This window comes from Tupaia chinensis, unplaced genomic scaffold (assembly GCF_000334495.1).
Source record: "Tupaia chinensis unplaced genomic scaffold, TupChi_1.0 Scaffold000459_1, whole genome shotgun sequence".
NCBI classification, from domain to species: Eukaryota; Metazoa; Chordata; class Mammalia; order Scandentia; family Tupaiidae; genus Tupaia; species Tupaia belangeri.
In genome coordinates this window covers 1,446,984-1,461,384 of record NW_006159968.1, presented here as the reverse complement: position 1 = coordinate 1,461,384, position 14,401 = coordinate 1,446,984, and the positions used below count along the sequence as shown (strand labels likewise).

At 51.4% G+C, this 14,401-nt stretch overlaps 1 protein-coding gene across 4 annotated transcripts in view; it reads right to left on the bottom strand.

Moving 5' to 3' along the window:
* Positions 1-14,401, bottom strand: part of ST3GAL1 (ST3 beta-galactoside alpha-2,3-sialyltransferase 1) — an 89,408-nt gene that overhangs the window by 10,699 nt on the left and 64,308 nt on the right. For all 4 annotated transcript variants that reach the window (XM_006155517.3, XM_006155516.3, XM_014590541.2 and 1 more), the window contains one exon: positions 4,563-5,450. In XM_006155517.3, coding sequence (XP_006155579.1) covers positions 4,563-4,859 — 297 coding nt within the window. In that variant the 5' untranslated portion in view covers positions 4,860-5,450. The remainder of the gene's footprint in view (positions 1-4,562; positions 5,451-14,401) is intronic.

Below are 14,401 nucleotides of genomic sequence, written 5' to 3'. Positions count from 1 at the left end.
TTCCTGAACCCCTGCAGGAGGAGGCATGCAACTCCAGCTGACCTGGCTCAGCCCACCAGCTCCAGGTTGGGGATCAGGTGAGGGCGAGGGGTCCATGCACAAGGGGCTGACACCCACCCTTACCCTAACCCTGCAGAGCCTGGGACCTTGTGGTTCCCAAAAGACCCTGGCCTGTCAGCAGCCACTTCTCATGGCTTCTATGCTGACTGCCCCCTCTCATGAGGTAGCTTTAGGGGAAGCTGTGGGCAACAGGAAGGGAAGCAAAGGTGTCTGGCTCAGTTCCTAAGGGCTGTGTGCCCACAGAGAGTCCCTCACCTCTCTGAGCACCCTCTCATGAATCCAAGTGGGAGAACAGAGTGAGCTCTGGCTTATCTGTTCTGAGTCAGGGCTGTGACACTGTGAGTCAGGGCTGTGACACGGGTCTGGTAAAGAGTGTGTCTCGGGGGTTTCCATCAGCTCTTCCGCTCCCATGGGTGTGAGTCACCCTCATGGGAGATAAAGCCAACTGCCCAGGCCAAGGCTGGCCTTCCCACCAGGCTCAGAACATTTTAAGGCAGGGACTTTTTTCTCCCCAACAGAGCTCCTGTGCTTGGCATCCCAAATTCAGTTCTGTCATGAGGTCGTCTCAACAGCTTGCAGGCTGGAACCTGGGATGGGTGTGACTTCAGCTCTGCCAGGCCCCGGTCCTGAGTCTTTATTCAAAGCAGGTGGTCTCCATATCGTTGGCTCCACAGCCCTGCCCCTTCCCATTGATACCATGTGGTGAAGCCTCTCTTTGCTCCACCCCCATGGCCTCATCCCTTCCAGTGGGAACCCAAGGATTGGCATCCACAGGCTGCACTTCAGAAAAAAAATGTACTGCAGGGGACCAGCAGTTAGCGTAATGGCTATGTCACTGGACTCCCACGTGGTCAACCGCGGTTCGCGTCCTGGACCCGGTGGCTTAAAACTCACGCCGGGCGCGTGTGCATGCGTGCCCAAGATCCTGAGAGGAGAATGGATTGCAGTGTGGCCATTCTCCCTGGGGGGTGATTTCTCACTTTCTGTCTCTCTGTCTCTCTCTGTCTTTCTGGCGAGCACACGTGCCCTATAGCGAAAACCTGTCCAAAAAAAAAAAATAATAATAAAATAAAAAGAAAAAAAATGTACTGCAGAGGGGCCTGGGCCAGGTGTGGGAAGACAATCCAATAAAATGGTAACAGCTACATGGAAAGACACTTAGCCCTAATGAATGCTGACAAAAATGCTAGTTCAGTATTACGTGCCCATCATGCCAGCAAAAAAAAAAAACAAACAAATAAAATTGTTAACGCTAACATTAGTGTTGTGGAGAGCCCCAGTGAAGGAACTGTTGTCCCCGTTATGTGACAGAGAAGGAACCCAAGACTTAGCAAGATGAGGAGGGTCTTCAAAGTCACTCTTCTTTAAAAATATATGTTTGTCAGAAGCCATGGGTGCTCACAGAGAGAGGCAGAAAGCACTTCCCCGTGGGGCATGGTCTCTTCTCCATTTCTCCACCCTGTCGAGATTTGGGACATGCTCGCACATAGGACCTGAAGTTTATCAAGCTGCCAGAGCCAGGACTCAAACTGCATGGTCGGCTATTTGGGATCTGGCTGCCTTAGCCACCAGGTACTGGTGCTGGTTCCAGAGCCACTCTGGGTAAGACAGAGAAAGCCACAGACAAAACCAGGGCCCTAGCTGCCAGGCCCTTGTTTGTGTCTGCAACATAATCTATGTTATTAAGAGAGACATGGGTTATAGCAAGAAGCTAATCTTGGGGGCCAGCAGGTGGCATAGTGGACTCCCACATGGCTGACCATGGCTGGAGTCCCGAACCCGGTGGCCTGAAAAGAATCATGCACCAGGCTCATTTGCAATGTGTGTCCCAAATCCCGACAGAACGAGAAGGGATTGTAATGTGGCCATCCCCCCTCAGGGAGCACCCCTCTCTCTGGTGAGTACAATGTGTCCTATGGTGAAAAGCTTTAAAAAAAAAATAGCTAATTTTACTCATTAGGAACTGCCTTCTTTGAGGACCTTAGAGGACAAAAAATAATACTATCTTGGTTCTCTCCCCTAAAAGTTGCAACGTAGTACTTCTAGGGCAGATGAGCTGTTGAGCACCAGTTGCTACTGTTCTGAGTCTCGGTTTCCTTATCTGTGAAATGGGAACAACGGCTCCCAAATTTCTCCTTTGCTCATTCACAAGGTCTCTTCCTATGAGGGTTCCCCTAAGCTATGTAGCCATGCTATTTGTCCCTAAAATGCCTTTGTGGCCAGAATCTCATAGTGACACTGAAAATCACAGACTCAGCTCTGTAAGGGCTGTTTGGATTTAATACAGCCCCACCACCTGCTGTTGCTGAGGGAATCTCAGATCTGGAGAGGAGAAGGGCTCTGGTAGAAAGCCACCCACCCCGACTGGCGTCTCCACTTCTCCCACCAGTGGCTCTCAAAGGGGGATCATATCACACACACACACACACACACACACATACCCAGACGTACCCTGCCTGGGACACATGGCACCATCTGCAGTTTACCTCTCCCAGTTGGCAAGTGGATGCCACTGGCACCTCATGGGTGAAGGCTGGGGTGCTGTTCAACATCTTTTGATGCACAGCGAGCCCCCTCCACCAAGACATATCCAGCTCCAGATGTCAGCAATGCCGAGGCTGAGATCCTGCCCTGACCCTCCTCATCTTAGTTCACTGCCTACATCCCCAGGCAGTCTTCCAGAAGGCCAGGCTACTGCTTGTACCATTCTTGGCCACCTCACCAGAAGCCACTGCAGAATCTGCTCACAGAGGTGCCCAGCACAAGCAAGAAATCCGGGACTTAGCTGGGTCTTCTGATTAATAGCTCGATGCTTTTGACCCTTCTAAGTCTCACACACCTTTTCTGTTCCTTTCAAATAGGCCACCAGCTCCTGGAGCACAGGGAATCCTTAACAGAAATGCTGCAGGCGAAAGTCAGCCTCTTGCAGGAAGTCTCCCCAGTTGTCTCAGCCTACACTTCACGCTCTCCTCTTAGACCAGCACGTGAGGGCTTCCTGAGCTGTGCCCACGGCCTCTTTCAGCACAGATGCACCCCCTCTGGCTCCTACCCCTGCATTCTCACGCCTCGGGGCTGATGCACATGCCAATCCCTCATTCTGGTGCTTCCTGCAGAATCCACTGCACAACCTCTCCAAACCCTGCAAGCTGAGCGGTGTCTTTGCATCTGGTGAGCGTCATCCTGGTGAACACAGGGCGTCACACGAGGAGGGTTAGCAGAGCAAGAGCACATGTCTGTACATTTCTGTGTGTCCTATGAGCCCACATAGGACCAGGAACAGGAGCCCACCTACTCCCCAAAACTCCCACCTTTGAATTCCATAGTCAGACTAAGTCCCAACCCTCAACACTGTCACAATGGCTCATCTGATTTCAACACAGGATTCTGTGGGGACACTCCCACCAAAGACGGCATCTTCTGTCTCATGTAACAGTGCTCAACATACAGAAGGTATGCAATAAATCCAAATAAATGGATCTTTCTTGCTCTCTTGCAATCTGTTTTGCATTCAACACCCAGAATGATCTTTGAAACTAGAGTGCATCATGCAACTCCTCTGGTTGCTTCCTGTTGCATTTTGAACAAACCCCAGACTCCTCCCTGTGTCTTGTCTACTCTCAAGACCTCACCCGTAGCACCCCCCACTATGGCACTCCAGCTACGCCGAGTTCCTCCACTCCCAGTGCCCCCAGCTGACCTACCCATGCTCTAGCCCCAGGCCTGCAGCATGTTCCCTGGTTCCTTCCATAGCCAGCGTCTTCTCTGCATATTCTGACCCCTCAGAGACCTCCTTGAAAGCCCTATCGACAGAGGCCCCTTTCTCCAAGTTTCTCTTTCACAAACCTCCTCTGAGCTTCCTCACAGCACTTCTGTCTAAGACTCCTTTGTGTATTTTTTTTTGTACCCATCTCTCTCAGCCAGAAAAAAATTCCATGAGAAGGACCTGGTCTCTTATTTGCATTTTGAGGCCTACAGAGGGTGAAGCAGTGGTCCCCCAAAGGCACATTCAAATCCCAGTCCCTAGAACGTTTGAATGTGACCTTAGTGGCAAAAGGGTCTCCCCAGATGGAACTGTTGGGTTCTCTAGATGAGACCATCTTGAACCCTGACCCAGTGATGGGTGCCTTCAGAGAAGAGAGGGACAGAGGCAGGGGCATGGGCCATGAAGGTGGAGGCAGCCACAGAAGAGATCTGAGGAGGCCAGCCATCCCCAGAGCTAGGGGACAGAACTGAGATGATTCTCCTCGGAGGCTCCAGGGGGACCCACTCCACCTCTGGTGGCCAGAACCGTGCGAGGACATACTTCTGTTGCTGTAAGCCACCGAGCTTGTGGTCCTCTGTCACAGCAGTCACGGAGACTAACACACACGTCCCACTCTGCCTTGCTCATAACAGGCAGTTGTGACTGAACACACGGACTGTCACCTGATTGTGCTGTCTGGCAGGACCCCAGTGCACATGGGTTGGGCTCCGGGTGCCCCCCCTCCAGCCCCAGGTCTCACCAGCCACCATCTGTAGGTGTCCTCCTGCAGGAGCCCATTCCGTGCCGTCAGCAGCGGCTGCATGGTCTGGTTGAACCTCTCATCGAACCACGGCGATACCCCGCGCTGGCTCACGCAGTGGGCGCAGCTGCAGGGCCGGTACTTGATGAGCTTCCGGAGGTTCTCCGAGAGCCCGAGGACCATTTGCTTGGGGAACCAGCTGGCGTCTACCATGGTGTGGGAGTAGTTCAGGAGGAAGGAGGTGAGGGAGATGAAGAGGATGAGGAAGGTGAGCACTTTGACCGTCCTTTTCCTCATGGTCACTATCTTTGTTTTCCTGATGGAGTCCCCTGCGATCAGCTGCAGAAAACCCCTCAGAATGGAGGTGAACTACAGAAGAAAAATCCCAGAGACAGAGGCTGGATCAGAAGGGATAGTGGGGGTTCCCAGAGAGCCCTCAGGAGTGGTATAGCTGACTTCACTTCCGCTGGAGAGATGGCCACCCCTGTGTTCCAGACATCGTGGAGTATACACGAAGGCGGAATGCCCGTCTGGGGCGCAGAAGGCATAGAACTCGTCTTTTTAGAAAGCAAGTAGCCTGCTCTTTCTACACTCCTCAAAGAGTTGCTAACAGTTCCTGACGAAGCTTTAACCAAACTTAGTGATTTCCTCTTCCAGCCAAAGGGCTTGAGGGGTAGTTAATCTCTGTGACAGTCCCGGCTCCTGGGGGGTGAGGACCTGGCAGGAAGGTTCTCGATGTAAGAGGAAGGTATCTTGTCTTTGCCTCCCTCCTCCAGAAGGTGTGGTTTGTCACGATGCGTAATTAGAGCTCTGTCTTTCTCAGGAAGTCACTAGCGAAGTGACTGTTAAGCGACTGGTTTGATGAAGGCACAGAGGGTTGTCTGTCATCTGCACAAAAAAGGAGGAAGAAAACAAGATGACATTCTGTGATCTTCCTCTACAAAAGATATTTTCTGTCTCTGCACTACCACCAGGAAGCCTTCCATGGTCTTTTCCTGGTTGTTAAGCCAACCCTGCAAGTAGCAATAGGTGACTTATTTACCCGTGAGGATCGGCACATGCATGTACACTGGGATGCTAACATCTGCAGTAGGCCCTCTCCCCCAGTGGATGCCTGAAATCACATATAACAGTGAACACACACAGATGCTCCTCACTTATGAGGGGTTATGTCAGGAAGTTGAAAATATCGTAAGTTGAAAATGCATTTAATCGGGCCAGCCCATGGCTTGATTAAGGGCGCCAGATTCCACATGGCTGACTGCATGGTTCAAATCCTAGACTAGGAGGCTGAAGAAATGCACTGGGCCCATATGCAGGTGTGTTCAAAGTCCTGACAGGAGGGAGAAATCAAGGAGAAGGGATTGTGGTACGCCCATTCCCTGTTGGGGGCGGTTTTCCCTCTCCTTCTCCCTTTCTCTCTGTCTCTGGTGAGCACACATGCCTTCTAGAACAATTTTTTAAAAAGATTGCACTTAATACACCAAACCTATGAACATCATAGCTTAGCCTAGCCAATCCTGAGCATGCTGGGAGCACTTATAGGAGCCCATACCGGGCAGAATAATTTAACACAAAGCCTACACATCTTATAATAAAGTTATTATCAAGACTTTTGAATGAAAATCTGAGACTAAAGCACAGCTTCTACCACACCGCTACAAAGTTGAAAATTGTAAGTTGACCTATTCTAAGTCGGGAACCAGCTGTACTGACACAACTATGAGGAAGCTGAATTTATAAATGAGGCATAGTAAGAGATGAACAATGATAGCTAATGATAAAACAGAATAATCGTAACAATATACTAAAAAAAGGATGTGAATGTGGTCTCTCTCTTAAAGTAGCTTGTTAGGGCCAGCCAGTGACAGTGGTTAGGGTGGCTGGATCCCACACGGTCAACTGCACAGTTTGTACTTCAGACCCAAAGGTGTGAGGACCATGCCAGGTGTATGTGTGTGCATGACCAAAATCCCACTCTTCAAGAGGCGAATGGAGGAGAGGGATTGTGGCATGGCTGCCTCCCTTGGGGGGGTGGTGCTTTCTCTCTCTCTCTCTCTCTCTGCCAAGTGCATGCATTCTGTAGCAAAACAATAAAACCTTACTGGACTGTATCCACCTATTTGGGGTCAGAGTTGGACCACAGGTAGCTGAAACCATGGAAAGTGAAACAGTGCTAATGGAGACTCCTGTATTTGCAAGCTTGCTGAGTACCCAGACCTGCATATTTAAGCATTTGCAAATGAGTCAGTGAGGCACAGATGGAGCAATGTACCGGGGTGGTGACTACACACTGCTTGCCTCTCGCTCCTTCACTCTGGAAGGAACAACGAGCAGGTATGCTCAGATTGTTGCTGCTTAGGGTCACCAGGCTTTGACCTGCCCTGGCATTCAGGTCTGCCAACACCCTTGGTTCCCATAGAGCAGACTTTAGAGGGTCCAGGTTCAAGGTCAGATTTCCCAGATGTGCGGCCTGCACGACTTAGTCTTCCTAGCCTACAGTTCCCTCTTTGGCAAAATGAGATAATAATGTCCCCACTTAGAGAGTGGGGATCAAGATAAGATAAAATAATGTATGCTGAGCCTCTGGCATCTATTAGGCAACAGCTGAACTTGAATTTCATTTTTCCACATCTGAATGAATGTTCTTTGATGATCCACCAAGAGCCTGGACATGAGGCTCATGCATATCTAACTTTTCAGATAATCCTGAAAGTGTACCTCTAGCTAGATATTAGTTTCCCTTTTGGCTTGGAACTCGAAGAGATTAGATGATTTGCCCAAGCTCTAGGGGAAGGAGGAAGCAGAATCAGAGTCCAAATCCACAGCCGTCCTCCAATTGCTTGCATGTGGAGGGGTAGGGGACCAGGAAGGGGGACAGAGGGCTCGATCTGGAGCTGACCCATCTTGTTCAATGGTGTTCAGATGACCATAGTTGGAGGGTTACAGAGAAGGGGAGCACAGTCTATCAGAGACAGCTAACAGGGATGCCCCAAGTGCCCATACGACTCCCCAGAGTGCACAGGCTTCGTGGACACCTCTGTAGTCCCACCACTGTACCTGAGCGCCCTCTCTTTAATCCTCGCTTGGAACGCTTTCTCCATCCCTACTCATCTTACCGTTTCTGCCCCTCCTCGATGTGTAGCTCAGTAATGGGCAGGATATTTTGTTTCCCCAGGAAAGTGAGAATTCAAGAGAGATTGATGACCTTTTGGTAAAAAGAAGGGCAGCCTGGGGCCAGCAGGTGGTATAATGGTTAAAGTGCTGGACTCCCACATGGCCAACCACAGTTCAAGTCCTGGACCTGGAGACTTGCTCTTTGGCAAAATGAGATAATAATGTCCCCACTTAGAGAGTGGGGATCAAGATAAGATAAAATAATGTATGCTGAGCCTCTGGCATCTATTAGGCAACAGCTGAACTTGAATTTCATTTTTCCACATCTGAATGAATGTTCTTTGATGATCCACCAAGAGCCTGGACATGAGGCTCATGCATATCTAACTTTTCAGATAATCCTGAAAGTGTACCTCTAGCTAGATATTAGTTTCCCTTTTGGCTTGGAACTCGAAGAGATTAGATGATTTGCCCAAGCTCTAGGGGAAGGAGGAAGCAGAATCAGAGTCCAAATCCACAGCCGTCCTCCAATTGCTTGCATGTGGAGGGGTAGGGGACCAGGAAGGGGGACAGAGGGCTCGATCTGGAGCTGACCCATCTTGTTCAATGGTGTTCAGATGACCATAGTTGGAGGGTTACAGAGAAGGGGAGCACAGTCTATCAGAGACAGCTAACAGGGATGCCCCAAGTGCCCATACGACTCCCCAGAGTGCACAGGCTTCGTGGACACCTCTGTAGTCCCACCACTGTACCTGAGCGCCCTCTCTTTAATCCTCGCTTGGAACGCTTTCTCCATCCCTACTCATCTTACCGTTTCTGCCCCTCCTCGATGTGTAGCTCAGTAATGGGCAGGATATTTTGTTTCCCCAGGAAAGTGAGAATTCAAGAGAGATTGATGACCTTTTGGTAAAAAGAAGGGCAGCCTGGGGCCAGCAGGTGGTATAATGGTTAAAGTGCTGGACTCCCACATGGCCAACCACAGTTCAAGTCCTGGACCTGGAGACTTGAAACTCACACTGGGTGCATGTGTGTATCTGTGCCTAAAACCCCAGGAGGAGAATGGAGAAGAGGTTGCAGTGTGGCCATCTCTCCTAGGAGGTGACTCCTCACTTTCCCTCTCACTGTTTCTCTCTTGTCTCTCTCTGGCGAGTGCACACGCCCTATGGCAAAAACTAAAAAGAAGAAGAAGGGGGAAAAAAAAAAAAAAAGAAAAAGCACAGCTCAAAAATCAGATTACGTCCACAGCACCTTTTTGGAGACAACCAGGGCTCAAGATGTGTGAGGTGCGACCCCTACAGCTTCCTTAGGCCACATCCACTGGCTGCAGTGTAAGCTCCCAGCTCCTTAACTCAGATGGCAACATCGTTTTGACCTGGCCCTGGCCTACTCTGCTTGTCACTTGTCACGACAACCTGGCTTGCATTTATAGCCCAATGACATCCACAGTTGTCCTCCCATCCAAGCACAGCTGTCATCTGAGTTAGGTGAGCCGACCTTCTCACAGGGGGCTCCGAGTCAACCTGGCTGGCCGCAGGCTCCCCTGACACACTGCTGCAATTGGTCCAGGGATGAAGACGTGTCCTACCTATTTCATCCCATCAGAGTGAAACCCTGGACTTTGCAGGAAGGAAGGACCTTGCTTTTGCTCTGACTGGCTTTCGGCTTGGATGTGGAGGTCAGTGTCCTGCTGGTCATTTTGCTTGCTCATGTGGGAGAGCGGGAGCTGAATAAGGCCCAGACAAATGTGGCTGACTTTCTGATCTAGCCCCACCTGCGGCCTGTCCTTTACCTTGACTTTTCAGTTATATGAGAGAATAAATCCCCTTTATGGTGTAAAGCTGATTATTTGTAACTTGAAGCAACATGCTGACCTGCAGGTCACAGTTGCTCCTGCCTCTGAACCCCCTGTCCAGGCTGTGCCCACTGTCCAGAAACCCATCCCACCCTGTGAGGCCAGGTGGCTCCTTCTCATTCCTCAGGGCTAAGCTGTTCCTGACTCGAGGAAGCCTGCCCCGTCTGTCCTCGGGGAAGTCATGGGCCTCCTGGACCGCAGTGCCGTGGCTCCACTCTGCCGGCACCCTGTCCTTATCTGCCTCCTCCCTGGACTGGGAGCAAAGTGAGGACAGACGGTCTCACTGCAGTGGCGGTCCTGTCACTTGGCACACACTCAGCTCAATGGAGTGGTGACACGAAAAACACAGGCAGGAGTGAAAGGAAACACAGGGCCAACCTGCAGAGGGAGGCCTGAGCAAGAGACAAACCAGGAGTCGAAGACTGGCCAGTGGGCGGGGCAGGGTGAGATGGGGCGCCCTGCAAGGCGAGCCCAGGACGGTTCCCAGGGGAAACCTGGAGAACTCCGAGTACATGGGCTTGTCTGACGCCACTCGGCAGCTGAACGGTGGGCTGGGTCATGGCAGGGGACCCGGTTGGCACTGACTCTCTCTCTGTTTCTCATTCACAGAAGAAATAATAATCTTAGAGAGAGACAGTCAAAATGTTTCGGTTCTCACCAGGCTATGTCACCCATTTGCTGTGTGACTGTGAACAAGTTACCTAACCTCTCTGGACCATTCTGGAAAATAGGGCCAATAGCACAGATTGTGCCTTCTTCTTGAGGCTATCAGCCCATGTAGGTCTGCCGATCCGTGTAGGTCATTCCCTGTATTTGCTGATCCATGTGCTGTCCCAGGCCCTGGGTGAGGGACGACATGAGTGACGCTGGGGTGGGAGCTTCCCAGGCATCCACAAGGCCCCAGTGCCTTTGGGAGAAAGGGGACTGGCTGGATCAGAGAAACATGAAGAGAGGAGCAGAGGAAGGGATTGGAGGGGAGCCTGGTGCGGGGAGGGGTGAAGAGTGTGTCGGGCCACAGAAGCCACAGTCAGGACTTGCTCTCAGAGTGGCAGGGAGATGCAGGGGAAGGAGGAGCAGAGCAGAGCCATGGTCTTACGACATTTGTACCAACTCGGTGTCCCCAGAGCCGGGGCAGAAACAAATTCCTTAGAGATAACTGTTGAGTTCTGTTGATCTGGTGAGACTCCGGATGAGAGATTAGGTCGCCAGTGTCGTGGCTCCACGTTGAGAGACGTTAGTGCCCTAGACTGCGCTGGGGTGGGAGTGGACACAGAGCCAAGGGGAACTGAAGCCTGAGGGGAACTGAACCCCCCCATCTGGATTACCCTACAGCTGCATCTCAAGGCCAGGGTGCTCACTGGGTCCCACCCCACCAGCAGAGGCTTCCAGGCTGGGATCAGTCAGAGCTTTTGGAAACCCTAGAAAAGCCTGCTGTGGAAAAGTGAGAACCACCCCAACCCAGCTCTAGAGAAGAACTGAGAATCATGCGTGTGACTCCCCCATGCTCTGTCCGGTGTGAGGCAGCCTGTGACGTGTGCGGGACCACCGCCCTGGCTCCCCAAAACAATCTAGGCCAAGACTCCATGGCCAAAGATCTCTGCACACTAAGGACACGGTGAGAGGCCACGCCTCCTGAAACAAAGAGGGGGTGAGAGGGAGGGAGAGAAGAGGGCTTCTCGTCCTCTCAGGACAGCAGTCACCACACAGTCACACACTGGAGTACTGGAGGTGACACTGAGAATTTGCACATGACGGAGTCTGACAGCGTCACCGGCACCATGCTGACAGATGTCAACACGCTTTTGAGAACTCGGGGTAAGGAAGCTCCCTAATGAAGATCAACACCCCCCCCCTATCCCCAGCAACAGAGAGCTGGGCCAGCTACCAGCAACTGGAACTGTTTGAGACTCTCGGAAACCCAATGGATGAACCTCATGGGGTTTCGCACATTTAGCAAACGCCTGCTCAGCTGTGTGGTAGTCGTCGCAGGCTGGGGCACTCGTATAGTTCTTGACATCGCCCTGTCACCATGGCTGACAGAGCCGAGCCTGAGAGAACCTCAGGCTGCAGGCAATGTGGATGCCTCTAAGAGCGGCCACAACTACCCTGCTGACCTCAACCGACCAGGCGAGGACAGTAATCATGTCACACTTGCTTCCCCGGAGTGGGGAAACTGAGCTCCAGACGGGGCGAGTGATTCCAAGGCACACAGTGAGACGACAGCAGAGCCAGCTGCATGACTCAGGCTCCTGCCTCTCCCTGGTGCTGTCTACGTGGCCATGCCTAGCCATTCTGTTCATCAGTCCCCACCCTTCTCTTTTCCGTTTCCTTCCTTTGGGTCTGACTGACTGTTATCTTTCCAGCTTCCTGAGATAGATATACTGTATTCATCCCCTCTTCTGCTGTACCTGACTTATTCAGACGACATACACGGACTTGAGTTGCGAGGGTTTGACTTAGATCTTTCTGGCTTTATGATGTATGAGCTGCCCCATTAGATTTGTTGTATATTTTTTTTAACCAACAATGACTTTGACTTAAAATAAGGAGTGCATTCTATTTTTCACTTTCAGTTCAGGATTCAATAAATCACATGAGTATTCAATACTTTATTACCAAGTAGGCTTTGTGTTAATGACTTGGCTGGATTATGAGCTAATGTAAGTGTTCTGAACATACGTAAGGTAGGTGAGGCTGACTTAAAATGCTCGGTTGGTTAGAGGAATTAAAAGCATTTTCCACTTGGGACATTTTCAGCTTAAAATGGGTTTATTGGGACTTAACCCCATTGTAAGTGAAGGGACATGGGTGTTCAGTTCTGTGACAGGTCAGGCCTGGGCATTTCCGTCCCACTTCACGGAGTCCCTCCTTCACTGTCGCTCATTCAGCAGTCACTTCCTGGGCACTTGCCACCTAGTGGTCACTGTCGAGAGCAGGACAAAGCATGGGTCAAAGTAGAGTGACCTTGGTCCTGGCCCTCCTGGACATCACAGGGGGTGGACGTGGAGATGACTCAGGGATCACACAAAAACCTATAACTACTGTAGTGGTTAACTTCAGTGCCCAGGAGTGTGGAGAAAATAAATAAATTTTTTAAAAATGAAAAAGAATCCATATTGCTTTTCCTGCAGCCACAGGCCCACAGAGTATCTCTAGGTGAACCTGGTTGCCACTGGTCACGCCCCTCCTTGCCCTATCCCAGGGTCTGTTCCGCACCCCCGGTGGCCACCCCAGGCTCTCTGTGCATGCTCGGCCATCCCACTGAAGCAGCAGCTGGCACGGTTTTCTGCAGGGGCATCTGGGTAACATGCCCACTGGCTCTCGGAGCAGACAGCCTTAGCTCTGCTTTGCAGAGGTGGTACTTTGACTCTGAGAGGCTGAGCTATTCAGACTCCATGGCTTCTCAGGGACAGCCAAGGTATGAAACCGGCAGGTCCTGTGAAGGACAGGGAAGGGGCAGCAAAGTGTGATAACCAAAGGGATGGGAACCACTAGAAGACAAGAGAGCTTTGGCCTCTGTGGAGGAGGGCAGAGAAGAGGAGGGTGAACTAGGCCGGGATTACCTCCCAACAATCACAGGGTGGTGGTGATGGGGGCTCTTGGTAAGTTACGGAAAACAGGGCAACCTCACAGAAACTGCAGTGGTTGGAGTCAGAGTGCAGAAGGCTTTAGGAACGTAGACCAGCGGATGAAGGCAGTGGGAAGCCACAGCAGGTTTGTGAGCAGCGGACAGAAGTGGTCACGACTGCAGGAACTGGCACCTAGCCTCACCTGTCTCCCTCGGGTGGGAGTCTCCCTGCCTGCCTGCACTGACTTGTACCCTTTTCCCCAAAGGCAGGTTGGACACACTTGGATTGCTCCAAATCTTCCTCTTTGTATCCTAGAACTCTTGGCCTGTTCCCTCGCTGGGGAGGTGGGGAAAAAAACGAAGATTCCCTTGAAGCACAACTAGTGGTTCAGAAAAATGTGAAGACGTGCTCCAGAGAAACACGATTAGCCAGGATTAGGGTCACATGAGAAGGAGCTGGATCTGTTTTCATATTCTCTGTCGCACAAAAGGAATTTAAATCCACAAATCTTCTTATGCATGTGGATTGAGGGGTGCTATGTTTGGAGTCCAGAGATATTCCAAAACACTAGGAGTGTGTAATGTGGTCAGGAATTTAAGGGGTTGGACCGTAAGTGGCCAGGCTCACACCTGTCCCCAGAAGAAGAAAGGATTTCCCTGATTTGGGGGGGGTGTGGGTGCAGAAATCATGACAAAAGAAAGATTATTAACCCCTTCCCACCTACCCGCAGGGGTCTGCACTTGAGGCTTTAAGTGAGAGGCTGGAAACCTGGCTGCTCCGGAGCTGACATCCACAAATGTGGCTTAAGGATACCCTTCTCCCAATCCCCCGATTTCCATAGAAGAATTTTAACTCCAGTTTACATGGGCATCCTGGCGGCTCCTGAGAGGCTGAAGTCAACAGCATGGAGATTCAGACTGCAGGATACCCTGGCTGCTGAAGCCCTGAGAAGCCCAGCACCCACTAGGGTTCTGAGACAAGAGAACATGCCAGAGGACAGCAGGGGTCTGAGCCAAGCAATCCAAGACAATGAGGGTTAAAGGTGTCATGGAGTCCACGGGGTCAGGGCCTTGCCCCTGCTGGAGTCCCTGAGAGAAGAAGGACGGCAGTTCTCAGAAGCAACCAAACATCTAGCACTCTGGGTCCAGGCTATCTGCATGCCTGCTGAGCCCAGGCTGCAGGACAGGAGAGAGGGCTTTTCCCCTTGATGGATCACTGAGCAGCCCCTGGGGAGGACTGAGACATGGCAGCTGGAACAGATGGCCATGATTCGGCATCAGGACACTTTCAGAGTGGCAGTG